The 18,884-nt window shown below is 40.9% G+C and overlaps 1 protein-coding gene and 1 long non-coding RNA gene across 4 annotated transcripts; one reads left to right on the top strand and one right to left on the bottom strand.

Annotated features, from left to right (window-relative positions):
• Positions 1–3,446: 3,446 nt before the first annotated feature.
• LOC113744324 (uncharacterized) lies at positions 3,447–12,889 on the bottom strand. Its single transcript, XR_003461440.1, has 3 exons — positions 12,783–12,889; positions 3,922–4,102; positions 3,447–3,563 (listed from the first exon to the last, which is right to left on the bottom strand). It is a non-coding gene; the product is annotated as an uncharacterized LOC113744324 (long non-coding RNA).
• Positions 3,497–7,288, top strand: LOC104928834 (hypothetical protein). Of its 3 annotated transcripts, none has more exons than XM_019261320.2 (7): positions 3,497–3,640; positions 3,878–4,111; positions 4,473–4,667; positions 4,914–5,080; positions 5,160–5,309; positions 6,510–6,682; positions 6,756–7,288. In XM_019261320.2, exons 2-7 carry the CDS (start codon positions 3,926–3,928, stop codon positions 7,217–7,219), a joined length of 1,335 nt encoding a protein of 444 aa, XP_019116865.2. In that variant the 5' UTR covers positions 3,497–3,640; positions 3,878–3,925; the 3' UTR covers positions 7,220–7,288. The 3 variants fall into 3 exon arrangements, with proteins under 3 accessions (XP_019116865.2, XP_010741489.3, XP_019116861.2); XM_010743187.3 differs by having other exon boundaries at positions 4,911–5,080; XM_019261316.2 differs by having other exon boundaries at positions 3,523–3,676; positions 4,911–5,080.
• Positions 12,890–18,884: the final 5,995 nt, after the last annotated feature.

The raw sequence follows: 18,884 nt of genomic DNA, 5'->3' as shown, positions 1-18,884 counted from the left end.
TTAGCTATCTATTATGTCTAGGAATGCAGCAACAGGTCTCTTCGACCCTGGCCACCACAGTGTTGAGATATGGTGGCACCTAGTCAAAGACAAACAATTAATACTGCCGAGGACCACAAGGCTCACACGTGACCTCAAGTAACCTAAGGATAGAAAATTCCATAACACCTACTAACTGTGTTCTTTCTGTTTTTGTAACTGCAATGAAATAACAAATAGTTTGCGTTCCTTTCTATACAAAAAAGACCATACAACAAAGGACGAACATTTCTTCATCGCCATAAAGACAGAACTACAGCTACTAGCTACAGTTCTATCCAACAGCTAATTATAGTTATGTAAGCCATTGCTTTAAGTAGTGTTACTGACACTGCTGTGGGTGGAAGGGTTAAGAAATAAGCAAAAGTTCCCACATTCCCTGACATTTTCCCAGGACTTTGATGGAGTTCATCATAACCACCATGGGGATTCTTTTTTTGTTTTCATTACTGCTTCAGTTATGTGATATACATGGTCAATACTTTCCCTATACTATGTACTATGTTGTAAGACTTCAATGTAAGTTGTTGCTGATTTAATTAGCATTGTTTTGACACATTATATAAATAGTAGATTTTTTTTTATTTGATGACAAGTATATAAAGCATGGTAAACTCTTCCAGATCTGTCAGTTCTTGTTTTATCTATACTATTACTATATATTTGTCTTTCCATTCTTTCACTTACCTTCTGTCGGGCGATACAGTCCGGTGGCTTGTACCGTCCTCCTTCCTTGAGAGGAGAACTGATATTCTTTCTCACCACATCCAAAGTCCGTGTATAATTAAAATCCACATTGAGAGGACCCTTAAGACCTGGAGGGGTGTCAGGACAGGGTCCTAAAGACTTGCTCGTATTAGGTGGCATCCGTGTCTTCTCTTGTCTGGCATTTGTGGTGTTAGTCCAAATCAGTCCCACACGTTCCTGTACCATCAAAGAAAGGCGGATGTTTCCATTTGCTGCATGATACACAGTTAAAGGAGTTACAGAGCTGTATTTACTGAAGTGCAGAAACATAAGAAAACCCGCCACACTGAGCAAAGTAAAAAGGAACAGGGTGTAAAAGAGTTTTAGTGTTTTTCTCATCTTTGCTTCCCTTGAAGTTAGGTATTGTATACTCAACAACTCTCATACAGCTCTGCTACTGTAGCCGCATTCAAATCAGGTTGTAAAACAGGACAGGCAGGTACAATATTTGTTTAGAACGGTTTCCAAGTCAAGTTGATCAGGTTGGGCCTCATAAATCTTGTTAATTATTAATTTGTGTTGGTTTCCCCCTAGTTGTTGCCTCTTAAGTGAAACAGAATCTATTTACTGATTAAATTTAAAGTGTGGATTGGATTTTTTTTTTTTTTTTAATAATAATTAAAACATTTCATGCTAGTTTCAACCTAAAGTCTATTCACGGGTGGTTTTTTGCTGCCATTGTACATATTTCCAATATGTTACGTATTCACAGTGAGTGTCTACAGTAATTGTTACAGTCTGACTCGGGGACTGTAACGGGAGAGCAGAAGAGATTCAAATACAACCGTGACATGTTTATTGTGACATCAGAAAATTAAGCAAAAGATCAGTGTCTGTGATCAGTAGTGTAGGCGTGCATGGATGCATGTGTGTGTGAGTGCGAAAACAACCTGGGAAACAAAGCAGACCAACCAGAAGCCTGGTTGTTGCATTTGACTGTAACCATGTCACATGTGATATATGTCTAGCCTGTCATTATATGAAAAGAATGTGTGTACGGGCCAAAATCCTCCCAAACCATGACCCTGTAATTGAAACAGCTAAAGTGAAGTTCATTTTCTACTCGTGACATGTGAAAAAGGACCTGTTTTCCTCTTTGTGGTGCGCTTGGTTTTCAGCCAAGTTGAGGTGATCTGCTTAAGTGCTGTTACTCTTACAATTCTAAAGAGGTACTTATGAGATTGGCGAGAGAGTAACTGAGCTGTCCTACCCAGAAATAAATGCTCTGGCCTTGAAGAGAGTGTGCACTGTAATGCAGCATCTATTATTTAGTTTATTTCAACCCAATATTGTTGTAAAACTGGGCAAAAGAACAGACTGTGTGGTGGACGCCCTCCCCACAGAGTTGCCAACAATTTGATGTGACCTTCTCCCTCGTCCTTTAAACCTGCATTAGTTAATTTTTGCTGGCCGCTTGGAGGCAGTAGAACAATTTGCAAACATAACATTGTCATGCTATCGTTTTATAAAGTTAATACGACCAATTAGAAAACAGTTGCTTGTTTACGATCCAGCACTTAGGAAGCGTCGTTCATTTGGAGTTGTGTTTCTGGTTGTCTAATGAAGGTAAGTCATTAGATCTGACTGTTAAGCAGCTAAAGGATCATTTTCTTCTGCGTCTGGACATGAGGTTGATGAATGTGGGGGAGATAACTGGTAGAATGGGAAGGCAACTGCCATGTTGGATGCCTCTATTGTAGATAAAACATGATAAAGTGCCCTCGAGGATGGCACGATGTTCAAAGGGACTCTTACGGTGGAGAAAATGTAATGCAGTGCCATATTATATTATATTGCAGCCCTGCATGCTTGAGAATTAATTTAAAAACAAACATTAAAACTAAAAACAATGAATTGAAAGATGCTGAAGCTGCTGCTGTATGTTACTGCTTATATCGTAAGACATACATATGGCTTTTTTACATTAAGGTCCTTGCACTTTTAGCGATGCTCAATGTAAGTGATATTACATAACTGAGCACACTAATTAAAAAGGAGACAAAAAAAAGTTTCAGATCCTTTTTGAAACACTGTGAAAACTAAATTACAGTATGAGAGGAGGAAGGTCTAGTTTAGTTTAATCTCAGTGACAATAAATGAATAACAGTCAAGACACACACATTAACCTGAGCGACAGTCCATAACACAGTGTGGGGGCATTTCATTTAGCTACACACTAAATTCTGAGGCCTGGCAGTGTACAAGCCCTTGTCCCAGTTAACAAAGAACATCTCTTACACTACATAAAATCCCAAATCCCCTTGCCCCATATTTTATATAAAAAAAAAAATCAACCTCACACCACCACCACCACCAAGGCCACTGTTCCATTTAGCTAAATAAAAAAAAGCCGAAAGCCCTTGGCCTATTTTTCAATGTTTAACACAGCCATAAAGAGTTCGGAGCTATTACTTTCATTCCCAAGGACCTCTGGCTTTTTTCCAGGGAGTCCCCCAGCACGAGGAGGATTGGTTTAATTTCATTATCATGCATTCACGTAATGATAGCACGATAGGAAAGAGTGCAAAACAACTAATTTCTGGAGGTTTTAAATCCTAAAGATGGAGATTACTCAGATTACTGGCAGGCTGTCCTGAGCCTTTAAAGACATGTCAAACTCTGTAGCAGCTGTATTTCCTGGTGAGTGCAGCCAGGGGGAGGTCTAGATTTACTGCTGAGCTGCAGTCTGCTGCGGCGTTGTCTTGGTTAATCTCTTCACTGCAGTAGGCGGGGGTACAGGAAGGAGGAGGAAGTGAGGAAACAAAGAGGCCGGTTGCCTAAAAAACAGAGAGATTAGATGTGACTGACATGCTGCTGGAATATTAGTGTGAAATGTCAGGGTGCTATCTTGGAGGTATTTGGAAAATGATGCATCCTGCTGATATGATGAGTTAAACATGCATGTTTTATTTGTGACATTTGTAACTCGTGTCAAAAGGTGTTACATAAGCAAACACATGGACTGTATTTACACTGATCTGTCATCTGAGTGTGTGGTTCACTCTCTGCACCCATTATTCACCAGCCAGAGTTTGTTTTGTGCTGTGTTACCTGTAATTTACCATCTCCCCTCATTTCCCTTCTTCCCCAGATGCTGCCATAAATTAGGAATATTAACTACGCATACAAAAATACCATTATGGGACAGCTGCAGTCATCAGAAGAAGAGCTTTCCCAAGTGAAGGATGCAATCGGTTCTCTCCTCTATGATGCCATGCTGGAAGCCGGTGCTGTACCTCATCTCGGAGTCGTCCACCCTGTCCTCCTAGCCAATCACGATGAGAGGTTCAACTCCCGGGCCGGCCTCCAGGAACAACTGCAACAGGTTATTAACATATCAGAGACAAAGTGTGACAGTTTGTGAGGAGACGTGGGCTTGATCTGTTTCTTCTCATGTGGACTGAGCATGTGGACCGTTCATTGATTTCCCCCTTTAAATCCATTCAGTCATGAATTGTGATGAACAATGAAAGACATTGTTGCCTTGAGACAGATAAGAAAGAGCGATTGCACCACTCAATATTAGTACCGTGGTCCTGATGGGGATTGTAAAGAGGTTACAGATCGATACAATGGTCAACAAGGAGCAATATGATGATGATAAAAATGCTCTTTGCGTTTTTTTGAGAATGAGGAGAGCACTTAGAATTTTAATTTTATGAGAAAGTTTGTCTCTTGTCATCCAGCTGCAGGGCGACATCGGGAAAAAGGCGCCCACCTATCTGAAGGACCTGATTGGCCGATTGTCAGCCTTCTCAGATGAGCCTCGCCTCGCCGGCCTGGTGGGATTAGTGGTTACTATGGTGATGGATATGGCCTACACATCCTCAAAATCATCCTCAGCTGTGAAAGGGAAGTCAGCAGGGTCATCATCGTCCCAGGTAAAAGATAATGAAGAGAATTTGTAATAAAAGTAACAAACAAAGTGATTGCTGAAGCAAAATTGTGTAGAAATGTAATGCTGTTTAATAAATATGGACAGTTGTACACATATTTGTTATGATTATGGTTAGTGAGTTGACAACTTGTCCGACACCCAAACATCAAGCATGGTCAAGAACGGCACAGAAAGTTTAGGATTACCAAAAAAAAAAAAGTCACTCTGATACAATCTTCACCCACAGCAGAGAGTCTGGGAGCTCCAGGAGGTGATGGAGGAGTACCTGAAGCGCTGTAGGATCAATCTGAATGAGAAAAACAAGCTGATCCAGGACTCCATCAGACTTGAGGCCCAGCTCAGCCTCACCCTCACCCAGCTGAAGACGTGTCTGCTGGGGGGAGACTGTAACTCCAGGTGAGAGAATACAGTAATGAAATGAGATCATACATACAGAACAAACCAGGAGAGTTTAAACAACTCTCTGGTCCTCTAGGTGTCTGAGGCACTGGGCCAGCGGAGCAGCTTTTAACACCCAGATGTTGGTTCACCTGGCTGGTCTTGAGGGTAAAGCTGAACCCCTGGCTGCGAGGGCGGCGCTGGAGCAATACAAGGAAGATCTCACACAGATCATACCTGCTTACAGGTAATACAGCAGATGTGACAATCTAATAATTAACAATAGTGGAGGTTCACTTTGTAATAGCTGTCTAGCCGACATGTTTATGATGAGTTTGTAGGGTATTGGCTCCATATGCCACATGTGCATGCCCATTTGGGTCACTAATGTGGCCAAAGCATGTTTAAAAATTGGGAATTTATTAACTTGGATTTTTATTTTTACCCCTTTTGACCAAATGACAGCCCATGTTTTTCTAAAAGTGCAGCTTTTTGTTGGAAAGTGGTGGAAGAGTCTGCTCTCTGACTCCAGGGTTAAATGGTAAATGGACTGTACTTGTCTTTCTCATCTTCTGACCACTCAATGGGCTTTTACACTACACATCCTATTCACACACATTTATACATTGGCTGCTAAGCAAGGCGCCAACTGCTCAGTTTTTTTAGGAGCTACCTATTCACATTCACACCCCGATGGTGCGACCTTTGTTCAGTATCTTGCCCAAAGACACTTGGACATGCAGACTGGAGGAGCCAGGGATTGGTCATTTGATTAGTGGACAACTCGTCCTCCTCAGCCACAGCTGCCCCGGGTTGCATATTGACATTTCATGACTTAGAGTTTTTTAACTTTTTTAAAATAAAACATGTTTGTCCAGCAAGTTGCATGAACTATTCACCGCGCCACAATGTACTTTTTTGCTGATTGTTTTGTTCGAGCTGGACAACCTATACATGAAGTGCACTACACAGCATATAGACCATGTTAGACACAGCACTTTAGAGGAAGCAGGAGCCTAATAAAGCAGCCTGGCAGTGGAAACCACAGCCACACAGAGCCCAACTATAAGACAAGCTCTTCAACCTGTTCCAGACTTGACAGCAAAAACATAACATTTTTAAAAAAAAAGCCTGTCAGAAAAGTCTAGCCCTAAACTTTCAGCTTACATTTAGACTTGCTGCTTTCAGAAACAATATTCAGTTTGACAGGCACTGACTGTAATCATGGCTTAATCGACAGTGTGCGAGTACATGGGGGAAAAAGAACACAAAAGCCAAAATATAATGCATCAATGTATTTCTTTTTTGTTACACCCGCAGCATCTCATCGCTGTAATGTTGCAGTGATGAATCATAGTGTTTCAGAAGAAAATAAGTTCATTAGCTGATTTAACTTTTCTGTTCTTTCCCAATTCATCCCGTCAACCCTCTATCTCTTCATCATCAGGCGTTATAAGTCTAGTACTGTGTGTGTTGTGAAATGTCGAGGCGGTCTTCTGGCATCACGTGACCCCTCCAGTGAGGCGCCAGAGGAGGGATCCATGACCGGACTCACTGTGACGGACAGAGAAACAGGAAAGAGTGTGACCATCCCTCTGTCCACCATGGAGACAGAGACAGGTAAACGTTCTTCTTCCTGCATATGCCTCTCTCATTCAAGTTGTGTTTAACTGAAATAAGTTCATTTTAACAGGGAGAAGAGTCTCTGGGCCTGATAACACCTCTGCAACTATGTCCTCTGCCATTAACCTTGACCTGATCACCTCAGATCAATACGCCCAGGCATACCTGGACCGTTTCTTCTCTGACAAGGGACCCGTGGCAGAGTTGAAGAACTACTTTACCATGGCTAGTGACAAACTGAGAACACTGAGAACTCAACACAGATGCAAAAACAAGACAGAGGCGACAAATGTCACGGAACAAAGCGATGGAGTGCAACCGAAAGACCGGACAGAGGGCGTAAATGGAAAACAAGCAGCGGACAGGGGAAAAGGTGATAAACAGGACGAGACAGATAGGAGAGGAGGAGGACGAGAAGAGGCGGAGGAGCGTGAGCAGAGAGGTGAAAGATTGAAACTGAGTATTGTGGAGACGCAGCCGGATGAGAGCCTCGATCACAGCCTCCACGGTGCGACAAGTTCAAGAAAGTCATGACCTGTCGGCAGAAATGACAAGATGTCAGATATTTATTGAAGAGAAACATTAAACTAAACTCAGAAATGACTTGAAAGCTTTTCGCAGTGTTGTTTGTAATGTTTTCAGAGAGTTTAAAAGTGATGGATCGAAGCTGAATGGCAGTTTGACTGATTTGTTTGCACTGATATATACAAAAGTGGCATCAACTGTAGCCAAATATCAAAAGGTGACACCTATCTTCAGGTGGACACTTTGTTTATTTGCTCAGTACACAAATGCAAAGTGACATGGAGAAAGAGAAACATGATATCTGATGATATAATCATACAGTTACTACAGATGGAGTGCAACTGAAAGAGGATTATTTTAAGCGTCAAACATCAGGAGCACATTAGCTGCAGATAAAAAAAACAAGCAATCATCTATCTGTGCAAATCCAAGATTACAGGACTGTTCCAGATGAAGCTAAATCAAATATATGACTCAGAGACAGGCAGGCAATATAAAAAAATACCGGACAAAACAGGAAAAAATTACCTTAAAAAGGGGTCAGGCAGAGAGGCAAAGGTCTGATGGGCAAGCAGGGGATCATGCAGAGAAGGTCAGGGAGGCAGAACAAAAAGGCTGCAAAGCTAAAACGGAAGAGAACATCTGGTGAGGAGTGAATGGGAATGTGCAGGTGCTGATAGGTGCTGGGAATAGGTGTGCAAGGTAGGCGGGAGAGGTCACGGTGACGGCAGGGAAATGAGTTAAGGAATAGCAGGACCTGATAGATGATTACAGATAAGTGATGTCCCAATGTACAGAATGGAGGCAAATACATCCAGCCAGCTGCTGACAATAATATCATTTAAATTCATTTCCCCCTAGAGAGAAACCTTAAGTCTATATTTGCACATGGCTGACATGATATCTGATGATGCATATTATGAAATCTGTCACAGCTCTGCAGCAGTGTCGCCATGGCAAAGCACATTTCTATGGTAACTGATTACTACTATAACATTTTGGGCCTGATTATGGCTTGTAAATGTGAACAGGAGCTTGTAATAAAGTGTACATACAGTGTTTATGCTCGTATTATGTGTAATAAACAGTAACTGAACTGCCTTTTCAAAGGTTTTCAGACGTAATGCAGGACTGATCCATTTGACACCATCAAAGTACTAGAAATGGTGGAAAGGTGGATTCAAATCACACGGCTGTGACTTTCTTTTAGGACAACGCTCCTGTCGAAAGGTCACAAGCAGAACAACCCGCACAAGACCTTCCTCTAAAGGAAAATGCATGCTCAAAGAAGGACATTCTGAGTGACGCTCACAGGAGAGATGGCCTTTTTCGTTAAGTGTTCCTCACTCGGAAAAGGTTGAAAAGAGGCTTTCTCTCTCTCAGTATTATGGTGTGTGCGATGCAGCAGGTGGGCGAGCAGCACAGGAAGGAGCTCTTATGTGGCGTAGCTGGCAGCGCTGTGTGAATGTCAACCCGGGAAAGGGAGGGCGTGCGTGCGTGTGTGTGTGTGTGTGTGTGTGGGTGTGTTGGCTCGAGTGTGTGAGAAAGAGTTGGAGAGTGTGTGTGTGTGTGTGTGTGTGTGTGTGCACGTGATTGCATCCATGTCTAGATTAGAGGACGCTATGGAGATGTGGAGAATTCAGTCGTGTGTGTAAAATACTGTGTGGATTAAAATGGATGAGTGATAAAAAGGATGCATAAAAAGGAAGGTGTGTCAGTTACTTAGAGAATAATAGTGATGGCAGCACAGAAAGAAAGAAGGAGAGCGGGACAAGTGGTTGATGGTTTCTATATGTGTGTGTGTGTGTGTGTGTGTTAGGTCTCACTAGCTGTCGATGAGTCACACTTCACAGCTCCAATTACTGGTCTCTGCTCTGCTAATGCTGTCTGATTGGTGTTATTACTCTCTCGCTCTTTTATTCTCTTCCTCCCTCTCTCTTTTTTTTTTCCTTTTCTCCCACAGGCTTTCAGACTAGTGTGACTTTATTATTCAGTGTAATGAAAAATCTGACTGGTTTTGTACACACACACACACACACACACACTAATGAAAATCAGTACATGCGATTAATAGAAAATTGCAATAATTTGCAGAGCGCCTGTTCTCTCTTTTTCTTTTTGCTCGTTCCTCTGTTCATTTTTCTCTTTCACAGTTTTGATGTGTTTTTGTATTTTCTCTTTCTTTCTTTACAAACAGCTATTATCCTGGAATCTCTGGCTTTATTCTTGAAGCACATACCATATTTTTCCACTTCAGATTGATTTAATGGCACAGTAAAAATGTTTTCTTTCATAGCCAAGTATGCAGAGAAGATATCAAGATGAAGAATATTTCAGCAACTGAAAAAAGCTGACTTGCATCGAAAAAAAGAAAAGAAACACAGATACTTTTCAAAACGTGCTTTGCCGCTGTAATCATTGTTAAAGGATGATGCTCCAGATGTTGTCTATATTTTTTTCATTTAAAATCAGATTTATAAAAGTATAAAACTGTATTTGATGGCAGAAGTAACTTTTTAAATATCATCTGTCACTGTCCGATATAAATCCTGCACACTGTAAAATGCACTTCATAAGTTAATTGGTGACTCTTAATTGCCTGTAGGTGTGAATATGAACAGTTGTGATGAACTGGCGGCTTGTCCAGGTTGTACCCCGCCTCACACCCTTCAGCCCGCTGCGACCCTGATAAAGATAAGTGATTTTTAATTTATAAAAACACTTGACTTGAATATGGATTGACTGCATTGTTGCTTTTTATATATATTTACATATTTTCTTTACCCACCTATAATATTCCTGTTTGTTTATTTATCTTTTCTCAGCCTTGTTTTTTTTAAAAATTGTATGTCTGAATCTATCCAGTAAAATGCAGGTGTGTAAATATACTGAAAGAAACTTGATTCTGATTTGTCAGAAAACTCACACACTTTGTGTTTATCGACAAAATAAGCAGCATTATTTTCCACCTGTGACTGTATAAAATGCCGTTGTTCGAGCTGCCTATATGTATTTACATTTTTACCTACAGTAGATGTGTAAAATATTATACGAATGTTCTGGTGCAAATCATGAAAGAAAAGAAAAAACAGTTATTATAGCACCACTTAACATATGTAAATGGATTATAAAGCACCCAGAGGGAACCCAGGCATGTGACTGGTGGAGGATTCAAATCCAGGAGCGTTTTGGATTGTTTGAAATTTCATGGATTTAAATTATTCTCTGTGATGTCTCTTTTGTCTCCCTTACCCTATATATACACTTCTCTACCTTCCAAACTCCGGTGGGACATGTATGGACAAAAGGTCAAAGGTTGACTCCCACATCTAAAATAAAACTCAAAGAGGGGCAGACTGTCCTTAACAAAGTAGAGTAGCTTTACCTGATGCGCTGTGTTTATGTGGGCGGTGTAGTAAAGAGCCTCTGTGTCTAGATCTATGTGTGTGTCCGGCCCTACAGTAAGTGAGTGTGTATTTGGTCGTCAGTATGTGTGTCTGCGCTTGTATGCCACGGTCGGTTGTCGTGGAAGCGTCGCCGCGGCAACAGAAAATCGCCACAGTAACTCGACATCATCTCGCCGCCCACAGCCTCTCAGCAGAGAACAGTCGCTGACACAGAGTAACCTACTCTCTCTCGAGAGTGTGTGTGAGTGCGCTGCATGTGTGTTTGTGTCGGCGGACGTGCTGGTGTGTAAACTTGTGTTTTGATAATGTGTGTGTGTGTGTGTACGTGTGTGTGGGTGTGTGCAAGTCAAAGAGAGGAGGACTTGGTCATCAACTTCTGGCAAGGGAAAGGGTGGAAGACGAGCAAGTGAGATAAGAAACAGAGAGAGAAAGATTGAAAGAGTAGTGAATGTAGAGAGGAGGGGAGCAACCAGAGAGTGTGACAGACTGAGGGAAGGAGAGATTCAAGCAGAGAGGGAGAATCAGAGGATGGAGGGTGGTAGTAAGGAAATGTAGACCTCGTGAAAACACGATATTCAAAACTAAATAAGCAAAAAGTGACAAGAGCAAAGAGAAACACAGAAACCTGTAATCAAATAATCAAAACAGTTTGAACTCTGAAAATTGTGACTGATCATGACTGGCACGAAGGTACAATCTAACAAGATAGGATAGACTTTATTGATCCCACACTGAGGGAATTTACTTGCCACAGCAGCTCGTCAACACAAGGTGCATAAGAAATTACTCATTCTTTTATCTCACTCATTAGATAAAAGGCAAGTTGAAGGAAGTCATTAAGTCAAAAGGGGGAAATTGCTAACAGCCAAAAATCAACAACATGACACATTGCAGCCAGATAATATTACTTAGTCTGTAGACAAGAGGACTGAGAAGTTTTGAATCTCTGTGAGTTTGTCATCTTTCACATTATGCGTAGTCATTTGATCCATCATCATTAGAAAAAGTATTGATTAGCGCGGCTTCACGACCTGAATAAGACTTAAGTTTAAAGCACCATGCCGTTGGTTTTGCATGTTTTAGGCCATTAACTCCAAATTGGATACACTTTACATTATTGCAGAGCCATACAGTATAGCCTTTTAGATTGATTTCCTACCTTCAAGGCAGCTTTTGGATTAAAGTCATTTCACTAAGGGAAAATTAACTTGCACTGACTTGGAACCTGCTCGAGATAGACAATCAATCACGGTGAACAATTTATTTATCAAAAGGTCCATTATCGTCAGCTGTGAGCAGGGACTGTTGGTGTGTTCACGCTTTCAAAAGTCTCTAAAATTTAAGAATTTTAAAAATTAAAATGAAATTCAGGCAAGCTTCTATTTAAAAATTAAATCAGCTCTTTCTGGACACCTTTCAAAAACATGCATCAGCACATTGAATACTCTTACAGTACATGTTTCCTCACCTTAAACATCTGCTGCAATTTAATTTAAGGTGTGAAAAAAGTTTTCAATTATTGTCGTGAGCAAGGAATATGCATAAACTCACAGAAACATACATGTGCAATTACACGCGCCGTCTCTAGGACGGGAATATCTGCGCATGACTACATCTCTCGGTAGTTGTTTAAAAGGTTGAACATTGTGTAGACGCCAGGCACATGTACATCAGCAGTGGCCAGAATATTATTGACCTCTGCTACACTAATGATGGCAGTTACAATGGGCGCGCACCCAACAACAACATACACCCAAGCACACGCACACCGGATCTGGGGTAGAGTTCATGCTCTGGTATTTGCCTGACATTTAATTTGAATCTTTCCCATGTGTGTGAAACACCTGCTCTAACATGACTACAGACACACACACAAACACACACAAACACACGGCTGTGACTTTTAACCAACAATTTAGGCCGTGAGGAAATCACTGTACAGCTTACAGACACCACCTTATAGTTGCTTAATGGAAAAATGCATTCCCCAGTCTGAGTATGTACTCCACCTATAAACAAAACACTTCAACAAACAAAACAGACATGTTAATGCCACATTATGTATTGTGTCACAAAAGGATTAGTAAAGTTCGTTTAGAGGGCGGAGAACATATGCAGTACGTGACTCATCAAGGTGTGTGTTATGCATTTACAAAGTCTCAGACCTTTGTGTGTCTGTTGTTATAAAAGTAGACATTCCCTTCAGTCTGACATTAGTCTCATCTGGGACCAAGCTGGTGACACGGACGTGTGTTCTCTTCACCCGGTGAACTCGAAGGTGAGTCCTGAAAGAAAGGAAGATACGGATGCAGGGAGTTTTGTGAGAGAAAACAGACGTAGCTGTAACATGTTCAGATGCTGAATATATAAATAATTGTCGGGCAGCATTATTATTTGTCTAAAACTTGAGAATCATTTCTTAGCTTTGCAGTTTTATTGTGTACTACTGCAAACACAAGTAGAACTGAGTATTTGCCATCCTCTTTCATAGTGTTGAGTTTCTGACTTTTACATTATTACCTGTAAACTTTAGTCACACAGCATATGTATTTAATTCAAGAGATTTAATAAGACCTTAATAATATAGTGTCTGCAAAAATCTTGACAAAACTTAATTTCCTATTCATGTTGTTTCATGCGTGTACTCCATGTCTCAAATACATTAACTCCTGTGTTTACTTTTTAATTGATCAACATCAACCTGAATCTTTTTGTCCAGCTTCAACCATGGCTCGCCTGGAAAATATCATTAAATCCATGAAGGAGATGTTTGAGGAGTATGCTGAGGACGGCATAATAACGAAGGAGAATTTGAAGAAGCTGCTTGAGACAGAAATCGAAGACCCTGATCTTAAAGTAAGTTAACTCGACGTACACATCTATACATTAACAGCAGATTCGCTTGTTCCTTTCGCATGCCATGCTGTTAACTGTGATAATAATATGTTCCCCAGGCTAAAGTCTGTGAGGCTGACATGAACAAAATCATGGAGAAGGGGGATAAGAACAACGATGGAAAGTACAATTTCAGAGAGTTCTCTTTGTGTGTTGGTTTTCTGGTCAAATGTCTGGCCAAAAAGTCATGCAAGGGCAAGAAATGTGACCCTTAACCTGTAAAACTAAACAGATTACTGAGTGTAAACCCACCAGAATGCGCACAAAGAAATGTATAAAAGATCCACTCAAGCCTGTTTATTTGAGTTTTTCAAAGAAGTGTCCATTCAGTATGGCTGAGAATGAATAAAGATTTCATTTGGTGTCTTTGTATTTTTGTGAACACAGCTGGGTATTAAACAAAACAAAGGAGGGAAGGAGCGCCATACATCATTGCTTGTTAAGGTTTCTAGGCAGTGGTATTGTTTTTGTTGAGGCAGAGCAGGTAGAAAAGCCAGTTCTACAGGATACATACTCTACAAAGGCAGCAAGTTAGCTCATTTGCTGACCTATGATGTGATGTATGTGACTAGTTTAGTACAAAGACTGGATGCAGGGGTAAAACAGTAAGACAACAAAAATCCAATATGTTGGAACTTTCCTTTAAAGCATGGTCAATAATAAAGAATTACTGAAGCCCATTTCCTCCAGGAAAAGAAAAGATATAAAAGATATGATGAAATAAAAAATGCTCACAGAAAGTAAAAAACCTTTTACTTTGGATCTTAAAATGTTGATTTTTCATAACAAACATTTATTTTAATCATAACTACCTGTTCTGTTACTGGCAGAATAATAATTGTTAGACTTACTAAAAGTCCTCCAAGGATAAAAAGATCCCACACAAAGTACTCTATGCTTTTATTTTAAACCTGTCAATTAAGCAGCTAGTCATTTGCACAGTACACAATGTGAAGTATTGTGCCGGATGATGCCTGACCTAGACCTTTAGTTCTCCAGACATCCAGACTTTGGGTGAGAGGTGGGGTACATCCTGGACAAATCACCAGCTCATCTCACTGCACATAGCGACAAACAACCATTCACACCCACACTCACGGGCAATTTAAAGTCACCAATTAACTTTGGACAGCAAATCAATGATAATAGATTTAAAAAATAAATAATGATATGGTCTTGTACGTACAGAACATGATGGGATCAAGAATATAGCCCTGTGGCACACCACACATTAACAGAGGAGATGGGGATACAAGACAAACATGGTTAGGCTGATAAGATTTAAATCATGTGTGTGTTTTTATTAGATACAATCTGAGCTTCTACAGGCCAATAGTGTGTGTGTTATTTTTGCTACTTGCTGGTAATAATAAGACAGATAATTTAATATAATAATACTTGTGGCCATTAGAAGTGTCACCATTGCAAATTAAAATGACATTTGAAGCAGGTTTCTCCTGGATGTTTGACAGTGTGTTTCTATTAGGAAATCTGTGCACAAGTCTGGCAGTTGTTATTATTCCAATGCTGTCCAAGATGTCATTGTGGACCTCTCAGACATGCAGAATAATGTCTGACTCAGACAGAAATAAGGCAGAAGAATATGAAGGCTTGTATGGGGAACAAATTCATGTCTAGCCAGTGAAATAATGTTTGACTGACATCGTAAAATATAAAGAGTCACTGTGCATTTTCCCTGTTATTCTGTAGATGCAGCATACCCACTTAAAGCCCTCTCAAAGGAAGTGTTGCGCTTGTGAAGGGCACCAGTAGAAGAGTTGCATTAACCGTACGCAGCATACAGACAAATAAGATAAAACATCAGCCCACACAGAGAAGCACTTTCCATCTATGTTACATCACCATGTTTCCAATCCTAGTTTCTGAACTAGCAAGGCAAAACACATCCTGGACCATCTCTTAGCTGAACACACAGAGATGAAATTGATGTTAATCCTCCAGCTAAAACAGAATATTCCAGAAATATTTACTTTAAAAGGCCCTGCACACCCACACAGGTGTGTTCAATTATTCTGGTTGATTAGACCTCTGCTCAATGAAGTTATATAGCTTCTCATTGGCAGGTCTGATCAGTGATGAAGCGAGCACAAGAACGATATGCAAACAGCTGTTTATGGATGTTTTTTCACACATTTATGGCGAACTGTGAGTGTGGAAATGAGGCCCTTGAGATTTAGAAAACAGAAACATTCGTACGTGCTTCTTTATCTAACAAAACCGATCAGCTATAACATTATAACCACTCACCTGATACTGTGTACGTCTTCTTTTGCTATCAAAGGTCCATTAGACTTCTAAAGGTGTGCTGTGGTATCTGGCAACAAGACTTTAGCAGATCCTTTAAATTCTGTAAGTTACAAGTTGGGGGCCTCCTTTGATCGGATTTGTTTTTCCAACGGTCCCACTCGATTGGAATGTGATCTGAAATTTGGAGGTAAACACCTTGAACTCATTGTGTTCTTCAAAACCTTGAACCATTTTTGCTTTGGGTGCATTATCCTGCTGAAAGAGGCCACTGCCATCAGGCAATATCATTTCCATGAAAGGGTGTACTGCAACAACGCTTTATAAGGTGAAACACCACATTAAGGGCTGCAGTTTTAGAGACCCAGTTGGCTAGCAATCACAAATTGGCCCTTGGTGTTACCAATGATACTAATTAAGATCCCGTTCCATTCAGGTCAGGAAGGCTCTGCTGCAATAAATGGGATGGAACCTTAATTAGTGTAATTAGAAACACCTGTGTTGACCTGTGTCACAATGGCTGCTGTGAAAAAAAAAGGTATATTTTCCATGCTTATCAACTTTGATATAGCTCACCCACTGACAGGCATCATGATAACGAGATAATCAGTGTTATTCACTTCACCTGCCTGTAGTCATACTGAGTTTTACGCATTTAGTTCACATGGTGTATCCAGAACAAGGAACTAATACTTTATTCTTTCAGCGTGATGTCTGTTCAGAGTCAGCGCTGTCATGAAGTGACAATGGTTCGCCAGTGTCAGGGTTATCGCTCTTGCAAAACCTTTGAAATGTTGTCAAGGAAACCAGAAGACCAATTGGTTTTGTCACCATCTGCAAATTGAGGAATTTCATACGCCACTTAAAAGTTTAAGCATTTACAAATATCAGACCTTTGAAGGTTTTTTAAGCACTAACAGACAGCTCAAACAAAGAGTGAACAGTGGAGAGAAAATCAAGCCTGGTACTTTTGTTTCTCACTAAGTGGTTTGTATGGTTTGACAGCCAACACAGACTTTTTTTTTCTTTGACAGTTTCAGCATTATTCATTGTTCAGGAGCAACCATGCACACACATACAGACATATATTCACACTGTTTCTCAGCATGCTAAACCTGCAAGCAAAGGCCCTCCAGACCTGTACCTGTCTAGAAATCAAATGTGACAGCATAATGAGATTTTATCCAGAAACAGCAGCAGCATCATCGGGCAGGTAATGAGAAGAGTCAAGGCAAACACCTGGACACAAGAAACAACATCATAAAACACACTGTGACAAATATGCTGACTCACTCATACATACACTTTTTCCAAGCAGTGGACATAAAAAATGTGTCACCAAATGCAGAAATACTAGACAAACTTATGTATAAAATAATAATAAAAAACTTTCTCAAACAGGAAAAGGATTTAATTGAAATTGGACAAATCCATCACGTCGCACACAAAGAATGGGCCTGATCCATCACCGTGGCAGCGTGGTAGAAGGAGAAAAACCCAACACTCATCAGTCATCAGTCAGATGTATGAGGGTTATATGACGGTAAAAGCTTTCCACTGACCAGCTCTGTAACTTTCTGTCCACACGCATGCCATTCACGCTTTGCTTAAAAGCTCTGCAGGTTGTAATTATCACAGCTAAATTCCACTTTGACCCTCCACTTCACCGGAAAGGTTGACTAGAAGTGTGGTCATATTCACAGCAAATATTCGGAAAGGTCAACGACCACTTTTTCTTTTTCGACAATGTCCAGTTGCTCAGCTAATGTCTCAGCTCACACAGTCTCCGTCCCCGCTGCGTCACGGCTCTGGAACAACTGCGGCGTCCGGCAGCCCTCCGCAACACATACGCAGAGCTTCTATTGTTCACGGACGGCGGAGCACGCCGCATAAATTCAGCACAGAGCAGATTGTGCGGGGAAGGAAAACGGCTACAAAATACAAAATAAAACCCTGGTTTATTTTCAAAATAAAGTAGTACGTGTTCACCACGAATCGAGTTCCATTACAAGAACACGTCATAATGGGCGGGGTCGACCTGAAGTCAACAGGTGAGGGATTTTCAGGCGTAATCATTTATGACACCTCACATCCTTTTATAAGGACACCAGAAAAAAGATGCAGCATGGAATGCCATTGCATATATATATATTTTTTATATATTTGATATCGGGCTGCTCCGGGACCAGGGGAAACCAATCTCGTTTCATCCCATGTTTTTACATGTGCTGTAATGACAATAAAACTCCTGAAACTCCTTGAATCCTTGAATTCGTGAGATCTCGCGATGCTCTGTGGCCGGCAGAGACGCACCTGAGTGCAACACAAACAATCCCACAAACAGAGCCGTTCCGCTTGCAGTATATTTTAGGGGTAACAGTGTTCTGTTGGGGAGCTAAGTCCCCTTTTAACTCACAAATCTTAATCAACAATACCAAATGAATATGGCACATAAGGAGTAGGTTGGCGTGGTGGAGGGAGCTGAGGGAGCTGAGGCAGCAAACAGCGTTGGCATGAGTGCATCAGCACAGTAACAGTGAGAAGTGTCCCATTTTGTCAGCTGTGCTCCACACCTTTATGAATATGATTGGACATTACTAATCAGCTGGTGGCCACAGAGCTGTGAATAAGCCGGTGATTGGTTGAAGCATGAATGAAACAGGTGTTGCCAATCAGCTAATGCGAAGTGTGACTTCAGCGCTCAGCTTGATTCGCTCTTCAGTGGATGCTGAATGGAATTTTAAACGTATTTACTTTTTCCCCGCACTTCTTTGCAGTGTTAAATTTAGCTTGAAATGAGCTCGGTGTCCTAAGCTGTCCTACAAAACACACACAATCGCTCTTTGCAGCTTTCAGCACATTGTAGCACTTCGTCCATCTATAGCTCTTTCCACAGCAGACATTTTGACCTGCACATATGTTAAAGTGTCCCAGAAGCAGCCCTCCTGTGTGGAGTTTGCATGTTCTCCCCGTGTCTGCATGGGTTCTCTCTGGCTTTCTTCCACAGTCCAAAGACATGCACTTGGTAGGTTAATTGGTGACTCTACATTACCCGTAGGTGTTGGTTGTTTATCTCTATGTACCCAGAGATTGGCTTGTGACTTGTC

This window comes from Larimichthys crocea, chromosome III (assembly GCF_000972845.2).
Source record: "Larimichthys crocea isolate SSNF chromosome III, L_crocea_2.0, whole genome shotgun sequence".
Classification (NCBI taxonomy): domain Eukaryota; kingdom Metazoa; phylum Chordata; class Actinopteri; family Sciaenidae; genus Larimichthys; species Larimichthys crocea.
The sequence above is the reverse complement of the archived record's forward strand: the minus strand, read 5'-3'. Positions and strand labels throughout refer to the sequence as shown.

What these genes read in the sequence shown, in the direction of transcription:
- LOC104928834 (XM_010743187.3), top strand. Translation starts at nt 3,926, where the DNA reads ATGGGACAGCTGCAGTCATCAGAAGAAGAGCTTTCCCAAGTGAAGGAT. An exon ending in CAGGGTCATCATCGTCCCAG is followed by an intron (nt 4,668 to 4,910) that starts GTAAAAGATAAT and finishes CTTCACCCACAG; the next exon opens with CAGAGAGTCTGGGAGCTCCA. An exon ending in GGGGGAGACTGTAACTCCAG is followed by an intron (nt 5,081 to 5,159) that starts GTGAGAGAATAC and finishes CTGGTCCTCTAG; the next exon opens with GTGTCTGAGGCACTGGGCCA.